The 27,159-nt window shown below is 52.0% G+C and overlaps 1 protein-coding gene across 6 annotated transcripts in view; it reads right to left on the bottom strand.

Moving 5' to 3' along the window:
• Positions 1–2,237: 2,237 nt before the first annotated feature.
• CELF5 (CUGBP Elav-like family member 5) overlaps positions 2,238–27,159 on the bottom strand; it is a 50,373-nt gene continuing 25,451 nt past the window's right edge. Inside the window, exons 3-13 of one of the 6 annotated variants that reach the window (XM_043912018.1) lie at positions 23,643–23,694; positions 21,724–21,852; positions 20,167–20,246; positions 18,342–18,488; positions 17,321–17,462; positions 17,073–17,219; positions 15,216–15,278; positions 14,361–14,444; positions 11,553–11,696; positions 5,541–5,708; positions 2,238–4,179 (exon numbers count right to left, since the gene is read on the bottom strand). In XM_043912018.1, the coding sequence (XP_043767953.1) occupies positions 5,581–5,708; positions 11,553–11,696; positions 14,361–14,444; positions 15,216–15,278; positions 17,073–17,219; positions 17,321–17,462; positions 18,342–18,488; positions 20,167–20,246; positions 21,724–21,852; positions 23,643–23,694 (1,116 nt within the window). In that variant the 3' untranslated portion in view covers positions 2,238–4,179; positions 5,541–5,580. Of the gene's footprint in view, positions 5,709–11,552; positions 11,697–14,360; positions 14,445–15,215; positions 15,279–17,072; positions 17,220–17,320; positions 17,463–18,341; positions 18,489–20,166; positions 20,247–21,723; positions 21,853–23,642; positions 23,695–27,159 lie in introns of all 6 variants that reach the window. The other 5 variants (XM_043912020.1, XM_043912017.1, XM_043912022.1 and 2 more) reach the window with 5 other exon arrangements.

Below are 27,159 nucleotides of genomic sequence, written 5' to 3' on the forward strand. Positions count from 1 at the left end.
TGATTTTTTTTTTTTTTTTTTTTTGTCTTATAAGTACTTTCTCCTCAACTGCAACTTTGTAGGGCAGAGACAAGGTCCAGTACATGGTACTGTTCAGTCACAAAAGAACCTCTGTAACCCATCACCTCTGCATCCATCTCTTCACCCAGTGCTGTGGTCTTAGCCAGTGGCCCAACTAAAAACCATATCCCAAGCCTTTGAGCCTTTGCCCACGCTGTTCCTTCCACCCAGAAAACCCTTCCAGGTGAAGTCGGACTCACCTTTCCAACTCCCACCCGAGCTGGGCCTCTCTGCTGGAGCTGGATCAAGCATTTCCTGTCTCTGAGCCTCAGTTTCCTCAACTGTAAAATGGAGTCATTGATAAGATTAAAAGACATAGTTTCTGCAAAGCCCCTGGCAGGACATGAGTAGCTCATTAAATTAAGTGTTTAGTATCCCTCCCATGAATTTGGAAAGGCTCAGCTTGGGTGTGGCCACCCCCTCTATTCACATCCCCACTACAGGCTCTTACCCTGGAGCCCACTCTTCTGCATCCCAGGTCTCAGGATTTTTCTTTTTTTTTAAGGACCTTTGAGGACTTCACTGGAGTGGGGCAGGGTCTGCAGACTGTCTTATATGTGCTTTTTCAGCCAAAGCCAATTCCTTTCTTGGATCTTACCTCCTTCAGGTCTCACCTCTTCAGGACACTTCTGGGTCCTTGACTACCTCAGCTACAATGGGGGGATTTCTCCCTCCACATTCAAATTTGAATCTGTTGTGTAACATGTATTGGTGAGGATGTGGAGACATGGGAACTCTCATGAGATGCTGGTGGGAACACAGAGTGACCAGGACCCAACAATTCTGCCCTTAGGTATGTACCTTAGAGAACTGAGGCGGGTGTTCAGACAGAAACTTACACACGAATAATTACAGTAGTGTAATTCATAGTGACCAAAAAGCAGACCCAAATGCCCATCAATGGATGAATGGTCCATCCACAGACCGGAATATGATTCAGATTTAAAAAGAAGAGAAGCACTGACACTCGTTACAATGTGGCTAGACCTTGAGAACAGGATGACAATGCTCAGTGAGAAGCCAGACACAAAAGGACACATAGCCATGGGATTTATCTGGTGGCCCAGTGGCTCAGGCTCCATGCTTTCAATGCAGGGGACCTGGGTTCTATCCTTGGTTAGGGAACTAGGTCCCATATGCTGAAACTAAGAGTTTCAAATGGCGCAACTAAAGATCCCATGTGCTTCAACTAAGACCTGGCACAGCCAAATAAATAAATAAATATATTTTTTCTAAAAGACGCAAGGTCATTTTGCTACACACCTGAAACTAAAACAACACTGTAAATCAACAACATCCCCAATAAAATTTTTAAAAAAGAAAAAGAGGATACACAGTGTGTGATTCCCTTGATGGGAAACGTCCAGAACAGGCAAATCCGCAGAGAGTGGGTTCCTGGTTGTCAGGGGCTGGGCAGGGAATGTTCATGGGGACAGGGCTTCTTTTTGGGGTGATGAACTCTATCGTCTGGGACTAGAGAGATGTGATGGTTGCACAACATTGTGAATGTACTTAATGACACTGAACTGTACACTTGAAAATGGTGAATTTTACCCCAATTACAAAAATATGTATTGTACGGTGTCTCCCCCACCCAACCCCTGGCTGCCTCCTTGAGGCCAGAGCCCAGAACCATCTGGTCACTGCTATGTCCCTGATGGCCAGCATGGGGTCAGTCATTCAGTTGCTGCTGTTCTAGTCGCTGAGTGGTGTCGAGTCCTTTGCAACCCCATGTTCTGTAGCTCACCAGGCTCCTCTGACCATGGCATTTCCCAGGCAAGAAAACTGGAGTGGGTTGCCACTCCCTTCTACAGGGGGGCCTTCCCTATCCAGGGATTGAACCCTCATCCCCTGCATTCACAGGTGGATTCTTTACCATTAAGCCACCAGGGAAGCCACAGTCATTCAGTTGGTATTCAATAAGCAGTAGACATTTGTTGAATGAATGAATGAACGTGTGAATCAACAAACTTAGGCACCTGCTCTTCCTGAGAAAGAACGCTCCACTTCTTCAGTGTCTGGATGATTCTGTCAGAATTCAGCTGTGGGAACATCAAACCCTTCTCCCCACACACCCCTCACTCTAAATCCGGGTTCATCTCTAACCCAGGCACCCTGCTTGACCGGAAGCACGTGGTCTTTATCGACGAGAGGAGGGCAAATGAGGGTGGGCCCAGTCCTTTAGCAAGTAAAACTTTTATTAAATAAACTTTCAGTTTCTCCAGACCAAAGAGAGGCGTTTTGGACATGAAGGTGATGACTGCAGCTTCTCACCTGAAACACGCCACAGTGACAAGGACCTCGAGATTCAAAGCAAGTCAACTCAAAGTTCCCTCCAAGTCTTTTTCTCCTCTGTGTGTGTGTATGTGTGTGTGTGTGTGTGTGTGTGTGTGTGGCGGTTTGTCTCCAAAAGTCAGTTTTGCAAGTTGAAACTTCATGAAATTACTCGTAGCAGAAATAAAGTACATCGTACAAATCACGTCGGTCTTTGATGTGGAGTATAAAAATGGTATTTACAGCCAGTAAACATGGACCAAAGGACACACACCACTGCACGCCGGCACGCAGTCCCAAGCAGGCCTGGCGGGGGCCAGGTGGGGCAGGACATAGCCGAAGCCCCGTGACCCCTGAGCACACACACGCAGACTCACAGAACACAGGCACACTAGAGAGGGTCTCGGAACAATTATCAAACTCTGGAATATCGAAACAGGTTTGTCAGAAGATTTTTTTTTTTCTTTTTTTTTTTTTTTTTTGCTTTTTTTTTTTTTCTTCCTTTTTTTTTTTTTTTTTTTTTGCTTTTTTGTTTTTTTCTGGGTCCGTCAACACATTTTGGTAGAAACAAAAGGGAATGCTTTTTTTTTTTTCCTTTTCAAAAATTTTTTTTTCTCTTGAGCTTATGAAGTTCTCTGGTGCCTCCTCTGGCGTGAGGCCCCACCGGATGTCCAATAAAAAAAAAAAAAAGAACTTGACTCTGTGCTTCAAGGGGGGTTTTCACGGTTTGAGTGGCTATACAGAGGCGCCCCACGGGATATCCCTCCCCGCCCCAACTAGGAAACAAAAAAAATCCATTGTCGTTTGCTTTTCCCCCCATTTCTTTTCTTCTTTGTACCTGCTCAGAAAGACCAAAAAAAAAAAAAAAAAATCTTTGTAGAGGTATCTCCGGTGAAGGGGTGCTGGGCCAGCGCACACTGGGCTCCTCCGGTGCACGTGGCGATCTTGGTCATGACATTGTGAATTCCAGGCTGGTGATCCAAAGGCAGGGAGGGTGGCTGCCTGCCCTTGGGAGGGGGCTCGAGGGCTGGGGGGGCTTCCCCCGGCCCTGTCTGCCCCCGACGGAAAGCTAAGGGCTATTGGCCACATGAGTAAGGCTATGACTGGGGGGTGGGGGGAAGGGTCGGGGGAGGCCAAGGGGTCTCTTTTGTGCCTACATCCGGAGAAGGCAGGGCCCTGGGACACGGGGGAGGGGGCTCAGGAAGCTGCAGCTAGGACCAGGGACACTGAAGCCGGCTGAGCCCTCAGGCCCACGAGAATTATCGGTGGCGGGGGGGTCAAAAGTCCTGGAGGTATATCGCGTTCGTTGGCTGATTCCCAGTGCTTGACCGGCGCCCTGGTCTGACATGACAGCGGGAGGTGGGGAGACACTGGGTTGCCCCACCAGCCTCAGCCCTTCTGAGCGTCCCTGCTGGGTGACTGGCCCAGGGTCACCTTCTCTTGGATGGAAAGAAGTCGGAAAAGTTTGGTCCCATGATCTATACTCAAAAAATATATATACTGTCTATAGCTCTATATATATATGCATATATATATATAGGAAAAGTTGCGATTTCGTTTGGGGAAGCCATGAAGGTTGTGTGTGTGGGAAGGGGGGTGGAAGCGAGGAAATCTCCATGGAGGGGGCAGTGAACCCTTGGCCCCCACCTCAGGAGTCCCCCGAAGACCACGAAGCCCCTTCCCCACTCCATGGGGCCTTGGGCAGCATTTCACATTTTGGGGAGGGGAGCAGGGGAAAAGGGAGAGGAGGGGAGGGGGCTGGTGTCCAAACTCTGTTGTAATTTACGGAAAAGTCCTGGATCAGTTGGAAGCGGGAAACCCTCCTGGGGTGGGAAGGCCCCTCACCTGGCGGAGAAGGGAGGGGCGTTAGGGCGCCGCGTCAAGAGAGGGGGAGGGTGGGCACGTAGGCCGACACATCACCTCCCACCCACTCCCCTGCCCTGGCCAGACTGGGATCTGGGACCCCAAGGACCCCTATCTTTGCAGAAAGAGTCCATTTGGGGGTTTGGAGGTTGACACACATGGCCTGGAGGGGTCGCTAAGCCCGGTGTCCTCGTCTGGCCACCGGGCACAAATATTCGTTTCTTTCCGTCTCCTCTCCCCCACTCCCTGTGGCTCCACGAAGCAGCACCCCACCCCCATTTCTGTTCACTCGTGGCGCTGGAGACAGTGCCTGGTGCACAGGAGGTGCTTAGTAAAGACTTGCTGTCAGAGTGTTCAAAGCGCGCGGATCACAGATGTTGGCTTCCAGTGGCGGGTCTCCGAGCATGCCCCCAAAGACCCACAACCCTTGAATCTGTGGGTGCTGAACACCCTCGAATCTGTGGGTGCTGCCCTGGCAGAGGGTCTGGAAGCAGACCCTCACTGAACACATACTTCACACCAGACCCCAAGGTGGGGAGCCTCTGTGATGACCGCGGCAACGGTGGGTTTAGCGGAGAAAAATCGAAATAAGTTATCAAGAGCTTTCCAGGTGGCGGGTCCTGGGCCCAGCTGGAAAAACACCGAGTGCCCCGTGTGAATCCACCCCGCAGCCCCTGGGGGAGGCCACGTGCATGAGCCCATTTCACAGATGAGGCTTGTCGAGGCTGGAGCACAGTTATAAGTTCCCCCACTGGCCCTGGAGGCTCATGATGGTTCATGCCTCCAAAGAAGTGATGAGTTGACAGGGTCGTTCACTCTGATGGTGCAGACATTAGGGGATTTGTTCGTTTGTTCAGGGGATTTCCCCCCCACCCTCACCCCTGGCATGCCCCTGGGTGGGGCAAACATTCCACTCTCTCATCAACCCACTGGGTGTGAATTATGCCAAAGGAAGGGCTCCCAAAGAGGCTTAGCAGGGAGAACTGATTCTTAGGACAGGACAAAAGCCCCTCCCCATGGCCTGCCTCAACCCAGACCACGCCCACCTCTCAGGTGACCTACTCATCCTTCAAAGCCTTCTCCAGGAAAGATTCCCTAACTGCCCTTCCCACCCCCATCTTACTGCTCCGGTTCCAGACCTGACCATGGGGTGCGGGTAGGGGGTTGAGGGAACTGGGGTGGGTGGGTGTCTTTGTCCAGCTCTGTCCCCATCAACCAAACCTGGGGGCTCCCTGAAGCCTCTTGCAGCATCCCCCCAGCCTGGGGAGGGTTTGGAGAATGAGGAGAGGGTGCGGACAAGACGGGGTGGGGGGGGGCCGGGGCGGGGCCGCCTAGCGGCTCACCTGGGCCAAGCCCGCAGCCTCTGAGTGGCTGTGGGCCCGGTCAGTAGGGGTGTCCCGGGTCTTTGGGCCGCTTCAGCTGCACTTTGAGCCTCTTCATGCCGATCTGAAAGCCATTCATGGCCTGGATGGCAGTCTGCGCGCTGGCCGGGTTGTCAAAGCTCACGAAGCCTGCGGAGACCGGGGTGGACCCACGATGGTGGGCAACGCGGGCGTCCTCGGCTCGCTCCAGTGCTGCAGCCCTGGCTGCCCGGCTTGTGGGGTCCTGGGGGTGGGGGTGTGCGCTCGCAGGAGCAGACGACCCAGGGAGGTAGGGGGGCTTCCCAGAACACGCACAGCAGTCCTGATCTGGTTCTGACAACCCTGGGGGCTTGCATGCCTCTGGGGATGGGGCACTCACTCCTTCCCTGGGTTCTGCTCTGATGAGGCTTCCCAACTGATGGGGGGAGAGGGGGACAGGTGGGGCTTCTGGGGGTCCAGGGAATGCCACGGTCTCCCCCCACCACCCCAGGTCCACCTCCTTCTAGGCTCTGGATCCCTACCTTTTGCCTCCTCTAAGTGCTCCATCCATCTGGGGTCTTGTCTGTCCATCTGACTCTTCCTGTCTGTCTCCGTGTCTATCTGTCCTTGTCTCTCTTCTCTCCTTGTGTGTGTGTCTTTGTGTTTCTTCTCTACGTCTCTCCCTCCCTCTCTTTTCTCTTTTTGTGTCTGTCTCTCTCTTTGCCACCATCAGTCATTCCAGCCCCAGATATCCCCCAACCTGGACCATCAGAAACACTCCAGCACACCACTTCCTGACACACACACCTTAAGCTTCCACCACATAATTCCCTCCATCCGGCCCTACTCCTACCCCTTACCTGTTGGTTCTCATAGACTTCCTGGGGGGCTCTGCAGAGGCTACAGGGGCTGGGGGCCACCCCAGGGGGAGGGGAACCACATGTGTGAGCATTTAGGGGCAGGGTACCTGAGATCCGTGGGAGAGGCAGAGAGGTCAGGCAGAGAGATGGTGGGATCAGGGCTGAGGGGTCTGGCTGAGGCCCACGGGGAGCCATAGGGGAATCTGGAAATGGGGTAGGGGGGGTGTCTTCATATCACTCACACCTCCCATTACACAGATGAGGAAACTGAGGCTCAGAGAAGGCATGTGACCCCCTGACTGCTAAATGTTATGGAGGTTTTCTTTTTTTTTCTTTTTGTTATGGAGGTTTTCTTCCAGAAATTTCTTTCTTCTTCCTAGAAGCAGGATGCTTCCAGAAGCAAAAACAACACCCAGTTGTGGATGTGACTGGTGATGGAAGTATAGTTCAATGCTGTAAAGAACAATACTGCATAGAAACCTGGAATGTTAGGTCCATGACTCAAGGTAAACTGGAAGTGGTCAAACAGGAGATGGCAAGAGTGAACATTGACATTTTAGGAATCAGTGAACTAAAATGGACTGGAATGGGTGAATTTAACTCAGATGACCATTATATCTACTACTGTGGGCAAGAATCCCTTAGAAGAAATGGGGTAGCCCTACAGTCAACAAAAGTGTCTGAAATGCAGTACTTGGATGCAAATTTCAAAAACGACAGAATGATCTCTGTTCGTTTCCAAGGCAAACCATTCAATATCATAGTAATCCAAGTCTATGCCCCAACCAGTAAAGCTGAAGAAGCTGAAGTTGAATGGTTCTATGAAGACCTACAAGACCTTCTAGAACTAACACCCAAAAAAGATGTCCTTTTCATCAAAGGGGACTGGAATGCAAAAGTAGGAAGTAAAGAGATATGTGGCAAGGCAAATTTGGCCTTGGAGTACAAAATGAAGCAGGGCAAAGGCTAAGAGTTTTGACAAGAGAATGCACTGGTCATAGCAAACACCCTCTTCCAACAACACAAGAGAAGACTCTACACATGGACATCACCAGATGCTCAATACGAAAATCAGACTGGTTACATTCTCTGCAGCCAAAGATGGAGAAGCTCTATAAAGCCAGCAAAAACAAGACCAGGAGCTGACTGTGGCTCAGATAATGAACTCCTTATTGCCAAATTCAGACTTAAATTGAAGAAAGTAGGGAAAACCACTAGACCATTCAGGTATTACCTAAATCAAATCCCTTACGATTATACAGTGGAAGTGACAAATAGATTCAAGGGACTAGATCTGATAGACAGAGTGCCTGAAGAACTATGGACAGAGGTTCATGACACTGGTACAGGATGTAGTGATCAAGGCCATCCCCAAGAAAAAGAAATGCAAAAAGGCAAAATGGTCTGAGGAGACCTTACAAATAGCTGAGAAAAGAAGAGAAGCTAAAGGCAAAGCAGAAAAGGAAAGATATACCCATTTGAATGCAGAGTTCCAAAGAATAGCAAGGAGAGATAAGAAAGCCTTCCTTAGTCAATGCAAAGAAATAGAGAAAACAATAGAATGGGAAAGACTAGAGATTTCTTCAAGAAAATTAGAGGTACCAAGGGAACACTTCACGCAAAGATGGAGAAAATAAAGGACAGAAATGTATGAGCCTAATAGTAACAGAAGATATTAAGAAGAGATGGCAAGAATACACAGAAGAACTATACAAAAAAGATCTTCATGACCCAGATAACCACGATGGTGTGATCACCCACCGAGAGCCAGACATCCTGGAATGCAAAGTCAAGTGGGCCTCAGGAAGCATCACTATGAACAAAGCTAGTGGAGTTAATGGAATTCCAGTTGAGCTCTTTCAAATCCTAAAAGATGATGCTGTGAAAGTGCTGCACTCAATATGCCAACAAATTTGGAAAACTCAGCAGTGGCCACAGGACTGGAAAGTCAAGTTTTCATTCTAATCCCAAAGAAAGGCAATGCCAAAGGATGTTCAAGCTACCACACAATTGCACTCATCTCACACACTGACAAAGTAATGCTCAAAATTCTTCAAACCAGCCCTCAACAGTACGTGAACCATGAACTTCCAGATCTTCAAGCTGGATTTAGAAAGGGCAGAGGAACCACAGATCAAAGTGCCAACATCTGTTGGATCATAGAAAAAGCAAGAAAGTTCCAAAAAAACATCTACTTCTGCTTTATTACTATGCCAAAGCCTTTGACTGTGTGGGTCACAACAAACTGTGGAAAATTCTTAAAGAAATGGGAATACCAGACCACCTTACCTGCCTCCTGAGAAATCGGTATGCAGGTCAAGAAGCAACAGTTAGAACTGGACATGAAATGATACACTGGTTCCAAATCGGGAAAGGAGTATGTCAAGGTTGTATATTGTCATCCTGCTTATTTAACTTATATGCAGAGTACATCATGTGAAATGCCAGGTTGGATAAAGCACAAGCTGGAATCAAGATTGCCAGGAGAAATATCAATAATTTCAGATATGCAGATGACACCATCCTTATGGCAGAAAGCGAAGAAGAACTAAAGAGCCTCTTGATGAAAGTGAAAGAGGAGAGTGAAAAAGTTGGCTTAAAACTCAACATTCAGAAAACTAAGATCATGGCATCCAGTCCCATCACTTCACGGCAAATAGATGGGGAAACAATGGAAACAGTGACAGACTTTATTTTTGGGGGCTCCAAAATCATTGCAGATGGTGACTACAGCCATGAAATTAAAAAACGCTTGCTCCTTGGAAGAAAAGCTATGACCAACCTAGACAGCATATTAAAAAGCAGAGACATTACTTTGCCATCAAAGGTCCGTCTAGTCAAAAGCTATGGTTTTTCCAATAGTCATATATGGATGTGAGAATTGGACTATAAAGAAAGCTGAGTGCTGAAGAATTGATGCTTTTGAACTGTGGTGTTGGAGAAGACTCTTGACAGTCCCTTGGACTGCAAGAAGATCAAACCAGTCAATCCAAAAGGAAATCAGTCCTGAATATTCATTGGAAGGACTGATGTTGAAGCTGAAACTCCAATACTTTGGCCACCTGATGCGAAGAACTGACTCATCTGAAAAGACCCTGATGCTGGGAAAGATTGAAGGCAGGAGGAGAAGGGGACAACAGAGGATGAGATGGTTGGATGGCATCACCAACTTGATGGACATGAGTTTGAGCAAGCTCTGGGAGTTGGTGTTGGACAGGGAAACCTGGTGTGCTGCAGTCCATGGGGTTGCAAAGAGTCAGACATGACTGAGTGACTGAACTGAACTGAGAAGCAGGATGTGGGAGCACGGGGGCTGGGTACTGGGTTGGTGGGGGTGGGGTGTTGTTCCTAACTTGCTGTGTGACCTCAAGCATGTTGTTTGACCATTCTGTTCCTCTCCTTCCTCCCCATGTAAATGGAGACAATTCTTCCCTTCTATGGTTGGATAATGAGTATATTTGGCAGGGCTTCCCAGGTGGCTCAGTGGTGAAGAATCTGCCTGCCAATGCGGGAAGCCTGGGTTCGATCCCTGGGTCTGGAAGATCCCCTGGAAAAGGGAATGGTAACCCACTTCAGTATTCTTGCCTGGGAAACCCATGGACAGAGGAGCCTGGCGGTATACAGCCCATGGGGCTGCAAAGAATTGGACACAACTTAGTGACTAAACAGCAGGAGCTTAATAAACAGTCAAGAATCAGCCATTCCCAGAGGAAAGGGTGGGGTTCAGAGTCCAGATTTTGAAGTCAAACAGATTGTGTCTAATTTAGGTTCTTGGCTGTGACTTTGGTCAAGTTACACGTCTCTGAGCCTTAACATCCTCTGTGTCTGGGGACAAGGAAGTCCTCCCCATGGCCCACAGGCCCTTCACGATCTGTCCTTCCCCTCCCTGCCTTCCTCTCCTTCCTCTCTCCTCCTGGCTCACTTTGCTGCAGACACTCGGGCCTCCTCACTGTTCCTCCAATGCAGCAGGCCCTGTCCTGCCCCAGGGCCTTTGAACACATGGTTCTCTCTGCCTAGAACGCTCTTCCTCTAGACACTCCTATGATTGGCTCCTCATCATTCAGGCCTCAGGTGAAGCACTGCCTCCTCCTATCAGTCTGTATCTTCTTACCTGTTTTGTTTTTCTCTGTACCATTGATAACTCCCTGGCCTATATCCTGGGCTTTCCTGGTGGCTCAGACAGTAAACAGTCTGCCTGCAATGCAGAAGACTCAGGCTCCATCCCTGGGTGGAGAAGACCCCCTGGAGAAGAGAACGGCGCCCCACTCCAGTAGTCATGCCTGTTGATTTCCACCTCCTCCCCTGCACCTGCGCTTTCCAATTCAGTTGGCAGCCACTGGCCATAAGTTGTTATTGAAATTGAAATTCATTAAAATGAAGTAAAATAAAAAATTCAGTGCTTTAGCCACACTAGCCACACTTCGAATGCTCAGCAGTCACATGGGGTGGATGGCTCAGACAGTGGGGATATAGAACTCCTCAGAGAAAGTTCTACAGGCAGGGTAGCAGGGCCGTGAGCTCTCAGAGGGCAGTGATTTTTGTTGGCTTCCTTCACTGATCTGTGCCAGGAACTGTGCTGGGCACTGGCACACAGTAGGTGCACTGTATGTCTATTTGGGTTTTTTTTTTTGTTTAATCTTATATAGGGCTTGTGTTATATATTTATTTATTGGCAACACCTGGTGGCATGTGGGATCCTAGTTCCCCCACCAGGGATCAAACCTGTGCCCCCCCCACACACACAGTGAAACCTCGAAGTCTTAACCACTGGACCACCAGGGAAGCCCCTATATGTTTATTTGCTGAATGAATGAATGAATGAACAAGGGAATCTTAGAAATGACTCATGCCAAGTGCTGGGTACACAGTAGGTGCTTAATAAGTACTTGTTCTGATCATAAATGTGATTCTTTCTTTTTTCCCTTGACCCCGTTGCACAGCTTGTGGGATCTTCCTTCCTCAACCAGGGATCAAACCCAGGCCCTCAGCAGTGAAAGCGCAGAGTCCTAACCACTGGACCTTCAGGGAAGCCCCCGAATGTGGTTCCCTCAGACCAGACTTGTCTGGTGGCTGACCACATCCCGCCCCCCCAGGGCAAGGGGCCTGCGGTTCAGGGAGCGGCAAGCAAGAAGGGGCACCCACAGCAAGGACTCACCAAAACATTTGCTCTGGTTGGTGGCCCGATCCATAAACACCTTGGAGGAGATGATATTGCCGAAAGGCAGGAACATCTGCGTCAGCTCCGTGTCTCCAAACTCCTGGGGGAGGTGGTAGATAAACAGGTTACAGCCTTCGGGACCTGCAGGTGGGGGGAGAGAAAGACATAAAGCCCCCAAGGAGAGGAGGCCGACCCCCAGGGGAGGGGCACGGGTCCGGAGCCCACAGCTGGTGTCTCCAGCTATTGGGGGAGGGGTGCACCCTGACACCAGGAAAGAAGGGGCATGGAAACAGCGGGGAGGGGAGGCAGGGTGCCCTGAGCCCTTGTCTATAAAATCCCACATTCAGATGCTCAAAACCTCTGCTGATCCTCAGGCCCCAGAGAACTGACAAACTTTAGATGATCCCTAGCCCCCAAACTGAAATAAAGCCTTTCATCCCAGACCACAGATAATCCAAAACTCCCAGACAACTTCAACACCCCCCAGAAAACTCTTAAACCTCAAACTCCTGGTCACTGACAGAATTCAGATGAACTGGTCGTAGGGTATAACAGAAACTCTGTACTGTCTTTGCTATCACTCCATAAATCTAAAACTGGTTTAAATGGAAAGGTTCATTTTTGAAAGTCTAATGATCACAGATTAGAATAAGATGAGTAACTCCCTGGTCCCAAACCCCAAACATCCAGATAATTTTCAAAACCTTGGATAACCCTCCAAACCTTGGCTAATTTTTAAAAGCTTGGATCATTTCAAAACTGATGCAAAAATAAAATGTAGGGAAATAAAAGATTATTCTCCATTCCCGAATCTCAGATATCCTGAAACCACTGGTCATGTTTAAATGATGTGCTAAACCAACCAGAAATAATTTTTTAAAGCACAGCTAACCGTCAGAATCATTCCTTCCCAAAGAATCCCCAGTGCATGGCTCATATAAGAATTATAAATAATAATACCATTTTAAAACACTGATTACCCAGTTTAGTCCTCAAACCTGCTGCTAATCCCAAACCTACAGATGATCTTCTCCCAGATCCCCCCAAACAAAGGTAACCCTCAAACCACCAAGAAATCCCAACACTTGCAATGAACATTTCCCACCCCAGAAAATACAAAATTCAAGATTACACATTCACATCCACCCTTACCTTCCTGATGAGGACCACAGTTCTGCTAATGTGCTTGTTTGCTGTTGTTGTTTGATTATTTGTCTGGCCGTGTTGCAAAGTTTGCCTGAATTTAGTTCCTCGCCCAGGGATTGAACTCGGGGTCAAGGCAGTGTAAGCGCCGAGTCCTAATCAGTGGACCTCTAGGGAATTCCCTAACGTGCTTGTTTTTAAAATACAGGTGTGTTTCCACACAACTGATACGTTACAGAACAATTGTGAGCAAACATGAATTTTGTGTTTGCTTGTGTGCTAACTCAACCCCAAGAAATACTAGGTGAAGGCAGAAAACCACACCTAGCTGAACTGAAACCTCATAAGAAAGCAAAATGCACACACATGTGCAAACGCAGCTTCAACATTCATCAGCTGTCTCAGTTCTCCAAGTGTATTCGGAGGAGGACCTGTCCCCGTCTGAGGTTCCGACTCTCCGTCTGATTTGAGACGAAGCTTTCCATTACTTCACGGTAACTCACATGCTACAACCCATCTGATGCCACTTCCCTGTGCAAACTTCTAATGCCCAATTTATTGTACTATTCATGGCTTTCTTAATCACCTAACATGCATAAAACTGTGCTACCATTTTTATTAGGGTCTTTTCTTTTTTTGCCATGTCACAGCCAACCTCTAAAAAAAAAAAAAATTTGGCCACACGAGGGCTGCATGAGGTATCTTAGTTTCTCAGCCAGGGATTGAACTTGTGCCCCTGTAGTGGATGCACAGAGTTAACCACTGGGCAGCCAGAGAACTCCCACAGCCAACATTTTGAGTGGTGTACCCTGATCCAACTTCCCCCACGAGCCTTGTAGTTGGTATTGTAAGGCTCTGCAACTCGGGTGACTTCCCAGAAAGCAGATATCCTGTCCTGTTACAGCAGCACCAAAGGCATCAGAACCAGCTTTTACCCACAGCACCCTGCTGGGCAAGGAATTGAACAGAACCTCACAGAACTCAGTCTACAGGCCAGGCCATCCATAAACTTCCCATGTCCTGGGGGAGACTTTTCTGGCTGGTTGCCTGGCCCCAGCTCCCCACCGCCACCCCCACTAGATGGATTAAGGCGGGGAAAAGCCTCCCGGGCTGAGTGCCTATGTGTCAGGAGCCGTGCTGCTCACTCCCCAGCAAGGCCCCGTGGCACCGGTGGTCGCTGTGTGGCTGCTGTGTGACCGATGAGGAAACAGAGGCAAGCGGCAGGGAGGTGCCTTCCAGACGATGCCTGAAGTCAGCACTGGGTGGATTTGAATCCCCGCTGTCCGACTCCAGAATCTAACTCCTCTCCCACTTGACTTTACTGAGGAAGCTTCATCTCACCAGAGATACCTCATCACCCCACCTCCTGACCTCAAACTCAAAAAAAGTCATTGCACTCTGGAGAGAGCTCCTGGTGGGGACAGGGTCACTGCTATACCTATGGGGTCGGGACTAGCCCTGTTCCCACTTTCCGGAGGAGAAGACGGAGGCTCAGTTGCCTCCCAAACACCCAGGTGATGCCGGGAACTGAACGCACGTCTCTCCGGACCTCAGACCGAACGGTTCCCTGAGGCCAGACCAGACCGGGCAGAAGGTCCTGGATGTGGAGGGGGGCGGTCAAAGGGCGGGGCTGGCGCCCAGGGGAGGTCGCGGCCCCCTCACCTTCTCGCTGCTGCTGCTGCAGGAGGGGCGGCGGCTGGGGGACGCTGTGCGCGATGGGCGTGATGGCCGCGGTGGGGTACATGGCTGCAGAGACCAGGAGCGAGACACAGGGCGGAGCGGGCGTGAGGCCGGTGGGCGCGTGGGGCGGGGCTAAGAATGAGGGGCGGGGTCACAGCCTAGGGTGGGGCCAAGATGGATCTTGGGACGGTGGAGGGGCGTGGTTACAGGGGAGAGTTGGTCTGAGGGGAAGTACTAAGACAACAGGGAAGAGTAGAAGGGAAAGGGTGGGGCCATGGCAGAGGGCAGAGCCAAGGCCAGATTTTAGGAATGAGGGGGCGTGGTCACATGGGAGAGACAGTCTGAGGGCGGGGCCAAGGCCATAGGAAAGGGCAGAGTGGGCGTGGTTGTGGCTGAGGGTGGGGAAGGCAGGTTTGGGGAAGGCAGAGGGGCGTGGTCACATGGGAGAGATGTATGAGGGAGGGAAGTGTTTAATGGGGCGGGGCCATATTTGAGGGGTGTGGCCATGGCTGAGGGCGGAGCCAATGCTCGGTCTTGGGAAGAATGAGGGGGCGTGGTCACATTGGAGAGCGGGTCTGAGCAGGACACAACAAGCGGGACCAAAGGCAGGTTATGAAGGGCAGGGCCAAATGTCGAAGGAGGGTGAGGCGGGGGCCAAGCCACAAAGTAGGTGGTATGGCTAGACAGAAGAGGGAAGGTAGAATGAGAGGGCGGCCCTAAGGGGTGGAACCAGATGTAAGTGCGGCCAGGGGCGTGGAGTGGCTAGCCCAGGTCGGAAACTGAGGGCCGGGGGGCGGGGGTGCCCCGCGTTGGGGGGGCGCCGCACTGCCTCCCTACCTGTGTACTGCTGGACTCCAGAGAAGGCAGGATGGAGGGTCTCGGCTACCGTTGGACTCTGAGCTGCGGGGCAGACGGAGGGGCTCAGTGGGGCGGGGGACAGCAGAAGTCTTCCATCCACCCCACAGCATCCACCCCGGCTTCATTTCTGCACAAACATTTTACAGGTATGACCCTCATTCCACAGGTGAGGAAAACTGAAGCTCAGGGAACCTCTTACAGGTGAGAAAACAGCAGCTGGCACAGGGCCACTCAACTCAAATCTAGTTTTCTCAGACTCCAGAGAGGTTTAACTCCCAACTCTTTGTCCCCATCCAGACCCCCTTGCTCCTCCCCCTTTTTTCTCTGGATTCTCTAGGGCTCCAGGTCTCGGCTCTTGATCACCACCCATTCACAACTCTTCCCCCTTTTCCCTCCCCACACGTTGATCATCAGACAGCCTATGGATCCCTTATGTGACTGTGACCTTCCGACAGTCCCTAGTGGAGGACACAGGGGGAGGAGAGGGCTTGTCGAGGCAACTAAAAATCTCCTTGAATGGAGAGAGGTTGTTAGAAGATGGGGTAGTGAGGGCAGAGAGATAAGCCAGTAAAGGGGTCACATGAATGAATTACTTCATAGTAATGGAACGGTGCTGTATGTTGATTGTGGTGGTGGTTACACAAAACTATACCTGTGATGAAATGACATAAAATGAACGAACCACACACACACACAAGTGCCTGTAAATAGTGAAGTCTGAACAGGGTCTCCAACACCTGTTCAGTTCATTATACAGTACTGATGCCAGTTTCCTAGTTTTGACAACATACTGTTGTTGTTAGCATCCGGAGACACTGGGTGAGGGGTAACCAGGGCCTCTCTGTACTATGTTTGAAACTCCCTGTAAGCGCCAATTATTGCAAAATAAAAATAAACAGATTCTCAGCAGTGGAAACCCAGATGACAAACTTCACCTAAGCCAGGTGTGGGAAGATGTTTGCCTTGAAATCAGGGTATAGCTAGGGTAGAGAAAGGTGAGACCTCTGCTTCAGTAGGGCAGAGTCCAGTGCAACAAATCAGTGCATGGTCAGTCCTGGATGAATGAATGAATGAATATGGGCACTGATCCCAAATGGTAACGATTAATAGTGAAGATTGATGGCACCCTTCTTGGTACCAGGAGATAGGTTAACATCTTACAGACTGATTGCCTCATCAGAGCAACATCATGAGATGAATGATACTATCTGTCCCATTTTCCAGATGAGCAAACTGAGGCTCAGAGATGTAAAGAAGCTACCCACAAGGGCCACTGAATTGGAATTTGAAGCCAGGAAGGTCTGACTGCAAACGTTCTATGTTTAACCCCCTTCTCTGTGCCCATGTGTGTGTGTATGCTTAGTCGCTCAGTCGTGTCTGACTCTGTGCAACCCCATGGACTGTAGCCCTCTAGGCTCCTTTGTCCATGGGGATTCTCCAGGCAAGAATACTGGAGTGGATTGCCATGCCCTCCTCCAGGGGATCTTCCCAACCCAGGGATTGAACCCAGGTCTCCTGCATTGCAGGCAGATTCTTTACTGTCTGAGCCACCAGGGAAGCCCATGAATACTGGAGTGGGCAGCCTATCCCTTCTCCAGGGGATCTTCCTGACCCAGGAATCAAACCGGGGTCTCCTGCATTGCAGGTGGATTCTTTACCAGCTGAACTACCAGGGAAGCCCCTCTGCACCCATAGCTAGTATCTATTAACCTAAGATTCCCTGCTTCCTGTAGTTTTATTCCCTGGACACCAAGGCAAAGGGATTCATGCTTGTCCCAGGGACACCCTCCCTGCCCCTTGCCACTCTCCTCGGCCCCAGGGGACCACCCGAGTTACCTGGGTAGGGCACAAGGCCATTGGCATATACGGTTTCTAGGGCAGGGTGCCCACCAGGGAAGGGCACGACACCTGCGAAGCCGTTGGTGATGGGGGCCACGAGGCCGGGCACAGCGGCGGTGCCGAGCAGCGGGGGCGAGTGCAGTCCTGAGGAGCGGAAGAGCATCATGGGGAGCCTTAGCCCCAGCTAAGACTGAGTCATAGCCCCGGCTCTGCCCCCCATCTGTGGGCCCCTGGCAGACTCTCACCAGAGGCAGGGGCGATGGGCGTGGCAGGCAGCCCGTTAAGGCTGACAGCGCCAATCTGCTGGATGTGGCAGGGTGAGAAGGCCACGCCGGGGCTCAGGTAGCTGCCTGATGTGGACAGGACCGTCGTCTGCTGCTGCATGAGCTGGGGGTGGAGAGGGAGTCAGGTACACAGTCCAAGAGGCACCTGGCCTTAGATCATGGCTCATGGGGTTGGGGAGCCAGTCCTCCAGAAATGGGGGCAGGGGGTCAGGCCAGGTATCTTGGCTCAGGTCAGGTTAGGGCTCAGTTAGGAACTGGGGCTCAGCCCGGGATCAAGGCTCAGCATAGGATCAGGGATCAGACTATATTCAAGGATCATTTAGGAATCAGAGCTCAGCCAGGGACTGGAGCTCAGTCTATGATCAGAATTTAGTCTGGGACCAGGGCTCAGCCAATGTTTTTTTTTATGTGTTCTGTTTGTTTGGGTTGTGCCATGCATATGGCATGTGGGATCGAACCTACCCACCCTGCATTGGAGGCATGGAGTCTTAACGGCAGGACTGCCAGGGAAGTCCCAAGCTCAGCCAATGTTGAACTCACTCAGGGCTGGGTCTCAGTTTGGAGTCAGCCTGGAGGTTTAGCTAGAATTGGGGCTTATCTAGATTTGGGGAACAGCCAGGATCTGGGGGTCAACCCAAGACTGGGTCTTGATTTGATATTCGCCCAGGGTTGTGGCTCAGGCTGGATTTGGTGGCTGAGCCTGGGGTCCTGTCAGCTGGGGTTCAGCTTGGGCTCAGAGCATAGTTCATGGTGGGGGGCTAAGCTGGGGTTGAGATCAGGAAATGGACTGGATCTGGGAACTTAGCCATAGCCAGAATAAGGCCATGAGTCAGAGACTGGGCAAGAGAAACAGAAAGATAGACAAAGAGGCAGAGGCACTCAACAGAGACTAGATAGAGAGAGAGAGACACTGAGCTGGGCCCTCAAGACAGCAGTGTCAGGAGCCCCGCTGGAGACAGGAGTGTGTCCGCCAGTAACTCACAGCCTGGGCGTAGGCACTGTAGGGGCTGAAGGGCAGGGTGAGGGATGGAGTCAGGATGCCCAGCTGGCCCACCATCTGCTGCATGCGTCTCAGCGTCCGCTCCTTGTCCGTGTCTGCAAACTTGACCACCAGGCTGGAGGAGGCACCCTGCAAGGGCAGCCGCAAGCAGGGAGGGAAAGAAGGGGGACATTGCCAGGACTCTGAGGTACCTGGGGGGGAGTGTAGGGGTGTGGGTGGCAGCAACTATCAGCCCTTCCCTCAAGGTCCCAGGGGCCACAGTGAGGATAGTCTGGAGATCAGCATCCTGGGTCTCGCACTTGACCTTGTAGGCTGCCATACACACAAGTGGGGCACCCAGGCCCAGTGGGGGCTGCCTCTGGGAAGCAGAGGAGGACCTGACTGTCAGCAACACTTTCAAAAAAGGTGGAGAACCCAAGTGCTGGAAAGGAACAATGAAGGCCCATACAGAGGATTCTATAGCTGCCTACACCTCAGAACAGGTGAGGCTCCAATCATTTGAGAAATTGAATACCCACTTTGATGGAGAGCTCACTACCTCTCACTCACCAGCTCCATCAGTGGACAGTTCTGAGCAGGAGAAAGCCTGACCTTGGATTGAGTTGATTCCTCCCTCTCCAGGGACTAGAACTGATGCCCAATGACCCAGAGAGCAAGAGAAGGGAGGATCTAAGACTGCCCTGCTCTTCACACCATGTTGCAGAACAACAGAAAGGAGAGTGGGTTCCCCAAGGTCTGTCTTCCCTGTGGCAGATTCGGGCATTTTTGTACAGTGATGGAGGCTCCCAGGGCCACTTTTCTGGGTGGCAGGGCCACCTCCAATACCCGAGTGGTCTCCCCCAGCCTCTCATGGCTTCAGGCCCACCATTTCCCAGCTCTAGACTTGGCACCTGCCTATCTCCCACACTGGCCCCATGGAGACATTTCCAAATAGCCAGCCCCTCCCTTTTCCTGGGGAAACCCTGGGGGGCTCCCCATTGCCCTGGGAGGAATCCCAAGCTTCTTGGCCCTGAACTGCAGGCCCCTCCAGCCCCATCCCTTCCTGTTCCTCTGGGGCTCACACACATCTGCACACACACATGCATTCCACCCACAGCGACTCACACTCACCATCCACACTCACACACATGCATACACTCACAATACATGCACATATACTCTCACATACTTCTTTACACACACACACACACACATATTTGTCTACATTCACACACATGTGCTCACCCCTTCACACACACTCACTCTTACAAATGCACACACATGCACTCATTCCTCCCATATCACTGGGGCACACTCACACACAAACACACATGTGCACTTACCTATATAACTTACATGTGTGCACTCATATGAACACACCCACTCAACACACTTGCATGCATGCGGTCACAGTGTACATGTGTACACATGCATCAGCATACACATGAACATATATCCATTTGCACACACTTCATGTGCACACTGACACCCACCTACTCACAACCACACACTCACATACAGGCATGGAAGCACACTCTCAGGCACATGCACATGTGTGCACACCAAGACACACACTGGCCCACACATACTCACACATGGGCAACCAAACACTGGCAAGACATTCTGCATAGTCTACACTTGCATGCACACACACACACAAGTACATACATACACCCAGTCATACCATCATCAGAGATGCACTTCTTTCTCCTCACCCTATCCCCTCTCTGAAGAAGGGCCAGGGCTTACCAGATGGCTGGGATGGTCAGGCCAGGCCCCTCCCCCTTGCCTACCCTGACCCAAATTGCCCAGGGCAGCTCTGACTCACCGGCATGGTCTGGCTGCCGTGCAGGGCGTGGATGGCCGCCTGAGCCTCGGTGTGGGAGGAGAACTTCACGAAGGCACAGCCTGCTCCGAGAGAAGGGGAGCGGTGAGGGGACACAGGAGAGGGGCTGGCAGCCCTGCACAGCAGGTCAGCATGGACATGGGCAGCCCACAGGTCGGACAACAGAGACAGGCAGCCATATGTTCAGACAGACAGTGGGACAACAAAGAATCAGACAGTAAGACAACTGTTTGTCCAACACATCATCAGAGGGTGTGAGGTGGTGCCCAGGGTAGGGAGGCAGGAACTGCCCATTAGAACAAGTGAAGGGGACAGGATTAGAGAACCCTCACCAGCCACCAATACCACGAGATCCACAGTTGTAATCAGATAGGCAGAATTAAAGTGACAAACCATCAGACACAAAGAGAGATGTGGACACACTAGGGCAGAGTTACACTCAGACCCAGATGGATACACCCATGTGACCAGAGTTGGATGGATGGGGATGAAGAGTCATTGGGCAAGGGCAGAATCAGGCAGACAGACAACCAGAGACCAGTAGACACAGGCAGACCCAGACAGATGGTCACAGGATACAGTTCCAGACAGAGGGCTATGGAAAGGTCACACGAATTTGGGGGAGAGGAGTGAAGACGTTCTGGAATTCGATGATGATAGTTGCACAGTTCTGTGAATTTTGTGAAGCGTTTCACTGTCCACTTTTTTTTCCCACTGTCCACTTTTACAAGGTGAATTTTACTCTCTGTGTGTGTGTGTGTGTGTACTCAGTCTTGTCCAACTCTTTGTGACACCCTGTACTGTAGCCTGCCAAGCTCCTCTGTCCATGGGATTTCCCAGGCAAGAAAACTGGAGTGGGTTGTCATTTCCCCCTCCAGGGGATCTTCCTGACTCATGGATCAAACCCACGTCTCTTGTGTCTCCTGCATTGGCAATATGTGATTACAGTATGTGATCATATCTCAATTTTTAGAAAAGAGCCAGGCAAATAAACAGACAGGGACCATCCTAGTAAGATAAAGTCACACGGGCAGAGACAGGCCAGTTCTGGACAGATAAACCTGAACAAGTAGAATCAGGTAGACAGAGATCACCAGACACCTGAAGACCCAAACAGAGCAGACCAGAAAACAAGTTGCTGAAGATCATAAAACAATCATTCCTGAATGGTACAACCTTATAGGAACGGTGGAGTAAGTAGGATCAGGTAGACCGACAGTCCAGGAGACACAGGCAAATCCAGACAGAAACAGTCTGATGGACACAGACACAGGAAGGTAGCCCCAGACGGTCCTGGGCTGGCGGGTGGGACCCGGTGAGACTAGACAGCCTCTGCTCGCCCCGCCCCCTGGGCCAGCCCCGCCCTCTCGCCTAGAGGAACCCCATCCCGCCCGCCCGCTCTCCCTGTGCCAGGCCATGCCCACTGTAGGCCAGTCCCGCCCCACAAGCCCGGCCCCGCCCCCTGGATCCAGCCTCCCTCTCCTAGGCCACCCTCCTATAGTCCCGCCCCCGGAGCTAGCCCCGCCCCCAGCCGGTCACCTTTGCTGCTGCCGTCGGGTCCCCGCAGCACGGTGCACTCGTCGATGACCCCGAAGGGCTGGAACAGCCGCAGCACGTCCTCCTCTGACTGCTGCTTGTTCAGCATTCCCACAAACAGCTTCCGGTCCCCTGTGGGGGGAGACACCACCTCAGCCAAGTCCTAGCCTCGGGGAACTTCCCGCATCCCTCCAGCAGAAATCGGAGGCACAGGGCTTGGAGCTGGGCCCCTGGACCTCCAGGGGGCCCTCTTCTGCGCGTGTGAAGGAGGACGCAGCCTTGCGCTTTCCCTGCCTGTGTTGCTCATCCGCCCACGTGCCTGAGGCCTCCCACCTCATTCAGTGCCCTCTGCCTAGAAGGCCCTCTCTACCCAACTGCTCCCCATTCTGGGCAAAACGTCTACTCCCGCCTCTGGGCTCCTCCCACCTCTCTGAGTTCTTCAGAAAGCCCACACACAGTACTAGGGTCTGCCTTGCCTGGCCTGGGTCCATGTCTGTCTGCCATCTAAATTTTCTAGGCAGGGGTGAGCACTGAGGGCGCCTGCATTCTCACAGTGCCCAGCAGAGCTCCCCATCGGACTTTCCCAGGGCTCCGGAGAAGCCAAAAATCAATGTCTGATGAATGAATAAAGGCATGTGTGTGCAGACCAGGTATCTGGGGAGACTGGGACTGGTTGGAAGCCTGGTTGGGACCTGCCCAAGCCTAAGGCCAGGTGCCAGTCTGGCCCAGCCTCTCCCATGCGAGGGACTAGAGCCCTGCCCTGCCTCCCGGGGGAGCTGCGCTGCTCCCCTGTAATCAGGGACCAGGCAGCTTCCTCTGTGAGGAATGGTGAGTTGGGTTGCTATGGAAACCCGTTCTCTGGCAGCTGTCATTCATGGGGGTGGGAGGGAGAGAGAGGGACAGGGAGAGACCAAGAGACAGAGATAGGCAAAGAGAAACCGAAAGAGACAAAGAGAGACACAGAGAGGCTCAGAGAGAACCAGAGAAATAGGAGAGAAAAAGATGAGAGAGAAACAGATGGAGGGAGAGGGAGAGAGAGAATGAGAGAGAGACAAAGAGAGACAGAGATGAAAACATGCAGAGCCCCCTCTCCAATCCCTGACCCCCACTGGAAGCCAGGTTGAGAGTGTGAAAACGGGCTCCCAGCCCAGATGGGCTTTACCATGCTCCTATGCATACACAGAGGTCCTAACAGCCCTGCCCCACACACCATCTCCAAGGTTGAGTGCTCTCCTTCAGGCCTGCAATCCATCTGAGATGGGGAGGAGGGGTCAAAGTATCTAAGAATGGCTAGTCTTGGATCCCATGGGGGACAGTCAAGCATCTCCTGATGGCACGCACCCACCCTGACGTCCAACCTCACGTAGACACAAGACTGAGCCTGCACGCCCACACTCCCAGTCTAGAACAGTCAAGCTCACACACTTCCACATATACACCTACGCACCTATGCACAGCCCAGGCACACAGATGTGCACACAGACGGGCACTGAACCAGCCAGAAAACACATGCCCATGTGCACACACCCATACACATCTGCATACAGGCATGCCCAGGAATGCATGCTCACATACACATATGCACTGGCTCATATATCCAATTGTGCACACACACAATCCAGAAAACAATCCATAGTCCTTTGGGGACCCCCAGTGCCTCTGCATCTGAAGATATCCATCATTGCAACATGAAACGAATCAGGTATTTCAAGTTCTAGGGGAAAGCAGCAGGGCCTGGCCATACCCTCCACAGCTGGGCCTGTGGCCCTGTGGTTAGGAGGAGGGACCCATGCCTTCCTTCTCTACCACCTTGCCCCACCCCCGTGGGGGCCTCTGCCTCTCCCACCACCTTTTGTGCAAGGATTTCCCTCCTCCCATTCCTCCATCAACCCACAGCCTGGCAGCCATGGAGAGATGACAACTACCTCCACGGCTTTCGCTGTCCGCAGGCTTCACCTGGATTGGCCGCGCCATCTGTGAAGAGAAGGGGAGGGAGGTCAAGGTGGACAGTGGGGGTAGCATGGTGGGAGCTTCATCTGAGCCCTGCCAGGCACTCCTGCCCACTTCCCCAGCCTCAGCATCCCACCAGCTTCTGGCAGCAACCGGCACCTCAGTCACACCCAATAACACATGGTCCTACCTCCAGGGCTTTACTCTTGCTACCTAGAAAACTCCTACTTTGCCTTCAAAACCCAGGAACAATACCCCTTCATCCAGGAAGTCTCCCTGCTGCACCACCCCCAAGTGTGATAGATTGCTTGCCAAGATGGCACAACTCCTGTGGTCCCTGTATATGATGGGACACTGTGGCTCCTCTCATTGAGAACTGGAGTCTATTTCTTTACCTCTTCTATCTGGACTTGGCCATGAAACTTGTTTTGACCAATAGAATATAGTGAAAGTGAAGTAGTGGGAGTTCCAAGCCTTGGCCTCAAGAGACTTAGCCATCTTGGAACCCTGGAGATTTCAGGGTGGACATTCCAGGTGACTCACTGGAGGATATGAGATCTCATGCACAGAGATGCCCTGCAGACAGCTCATGGGGGTCCCAGCCCAGTTAACCCCAGTCAAGTCCCAATTGACTACAGCTTCATGAATGACTCTGAAGGACGAATGACATGAAGGACGAATCAGCCAAATTGTCCAGTTAAGCCCACCCTGGGCTTGCCAACCCATGGAATCATGAGTAAAGAAAATAGTTGAGGCAGTTTATTACTCAGCAGCAGCTGACTGGCACACCAAGGCAGCTACTTTTAGCCAGCTCCCTGAGCCACAAGTCAGAGGAACTGTCATACTTGAATGGACCAGCCTTCAGTCTGGCCTCATTGTTCTGGACACTTCTGTCCACCACCCCCCAGCACTGAAACTGGAAGAAACCAATGAACTATTCAGTGGAAGAATTCTTCCCTAACTCCCGCTCCTGCAACTTACCCAGCCCTGGGTATGAACTAATGCAAGTATTTCAGAACAAACTTGAGGGATGTGGGGTTGGGTGGCATTTACTTCTCTCTTGGCTCTAGGACAGAATCTTCTTCCCAACCTGGTGTCTCTGGTAAACTTCATCCCAGTTCAAAAGCTGCCATGCAGGCAACCCTTCCACCTCTTGGGGCCCCTTCCTCTCTCTGCCTCAGGGCAGGAGGTGTCTCCATGTTTCTGTTTCCCTCCAGACTGAGACCATCACATTACTCCCCATCCTTCAGGGCAGGGTACAGGAGAGAATCAGAGGAGTTTGCTGAACTGAAGTGACCAGAAGGAAGTGGTCAACACCCGCCATCACAGAAAGGCGCCTGGTCCCTCTCCACCAGGCCTGGGGTCGGAACAAGTGCTGGTCCCAGCCCCCTCTCAAGTCAGTCTTGGAGTAGATCCCCACAGCCTTTCGGAGGTACTTGATGATACTTGGTAAGTGTTTTCTAATCACAACACACCTGCCCGGCAAGTTTTCAGAGAGGCACAATTTTTACCCTGTTTTTTACGGATGTCAAAATCAAGGCCTGGAGAGGTATTTTTCTACCCCCCCTCCCCTGGTGGGCCCCCCTATCTGATATTCTCCCCCATTTCAAGTGTGTGTTTGAAGCATATTTGGGCCTCCTCAATGTGAACTCAGCCTTGGGAGCCCCAGAACTCAAGGGGTTTCTATTTCCCCATCTTGGCCCCCAGTTTCCCCAGTGCAATCCTCCTGCCACCCAACCACACCCATAGAGGGACCCTGACCACCTGGGAAAGGCCTAACAACATCTCCCTTCCCCCACCACACACACACACACACACACACACACACACACACACACGCGCGCATGCAAACACATCTCGGACCCTCTTCACCTGGGTACCACACCCCTCTAGCTGGAGGCCTGAGGAGAGATTATTTCAACCAGATGGGACCAGTTTCTGGGCTGAGGGCAGACTGAAGTGGTGAAGGGAGATGTGAGGGAGGGGGCACCTGGGCTCCAGTCTCCCTCTCCCGCACCTCTCCCACCCGCCTCCGCTGGCCCTCACCTCCTCCCCCCTCCTAGCACCTTGGGCAGATGAGGATGGGGTTGCCATGGCAACGCTGATTCACCACACGGAAGCTGGCAATTGTTGTTGCCATGGAAACCGCCTCTTAGGGGCGAGCCCAGCTCCTGCCTTGCACAAAAGAGATATTTAAATATAATCTTCTGGAGATGGATGAGCCGAAGGAGGGAGCGAGGGAGGAGGACCACAGGGAGGGAACCTGCCCCCATCAGGGCACCCTCCACCCTTACCCCGTTCTCTCGGCCTGGGTACCTGCTTCCCATCTCCCCCACCTGCTGCAGAGCCTGGGACCTTCCGCCTCCTACTAGGAGGCCCCTTCCCCCTCCTGGGTCAGCTCAGCGGGAGGGAAGGGGTCCTGGCCTGGCTCTAAGAAGCCTGGTGGGCATCCCCTTCCTCTCCAGTCCCCAACTCGAAAGTCGAGGTTCTGAGGCCCGGCCATCCACATCCCGCAGACCCGCGCCTCGCCTTACCCACCGGCCTAGAGATGCGCGCCAGGCTGGCATCCATGTGCCGCCGCCCGCCCGGCTGGCCCTGAGAGCACAGGCGCGCACACGCGCGCACGCTCTGGCTCCGCGCCTCGCTCTCCGCTCTCCGCGCCCAACGCCCAGGCAATCCGCACGCCAGAGGCCTGGCCCTGCCCGCGCTGCCCGCCCAAGCCGGGAGGAGGCGTGCCGGGGAGAGCTGGGTCTCCCCTCACCCCACCCCTCCTGTCGCCCCTGCCCACCCAACTGGCTCTGCCCACCTCCTTCCGGCTCCCTCTCTCCATCTGTCCCACCAAGGTCTCTGCTGAATGCCCTTCCTCGCTCCTCTACCTTCCCTGGCTCCCCATTGTTGTATCCTTTCCTTGCCCTCTCCCTCCCTCTTTACACTTATTCAACAACATTCTCATGTGCTTCAAGCTGAGTAATTCTGCAACCTCAGGGAGCATTCCACTAGTCAGGCAGTGGGGGAAACAGAAGGATATGCAGACACTTCCAGACTCATGGCGTCAAGTGCTGGGAGAGCCTAGAGCAGAGAACAGTGAAGAGCCAAAGACTTTCCTGGAGATGCACTGAAGATGGAAAATTTGCAGTGGGTTTTAAAGTATGAATAGGAGTTCATGGCAGGGCGGGTGAGGAACAAATTGGAGCAATACCTATGTCCATTGATTCATTTAATCTCCAAACAACTTTATGAAATGGAAACGTGCCCCTTTTACAGATGGGCAAATCAAAAAGGGAGAGGAGAAAATCAGAAGCAGAGACCAGATCTCCTGCCAGTTTTCTCAGGGGGAGAGGGGGTCTCTGAAAACCCATCCATCCCTCCAGCCAAGGATCAGGTGGACTAGGGCTCTGGGCGGGCATACGTTAAGTGACTGGAACCCAGTCCTTGCTCTGCCACCCAGCTCTTGCTAAATGACTACAACCAAGCCATACACCGGTTGGG

The sequence above is a fragment of the Cervus elaphus genome, chromosome 9, assembly GCF_910594005.1.
Source record: "Cervus elaphus chromosome 9, mCerEla1.1, whole genome shotgun sequence".
Taxonomy (NCBI): Eukaryota; Metazoa; Chordata; class Mammalia; order Artiodactyla; family Cervidae; genus Cervus; species Cervus elaphus.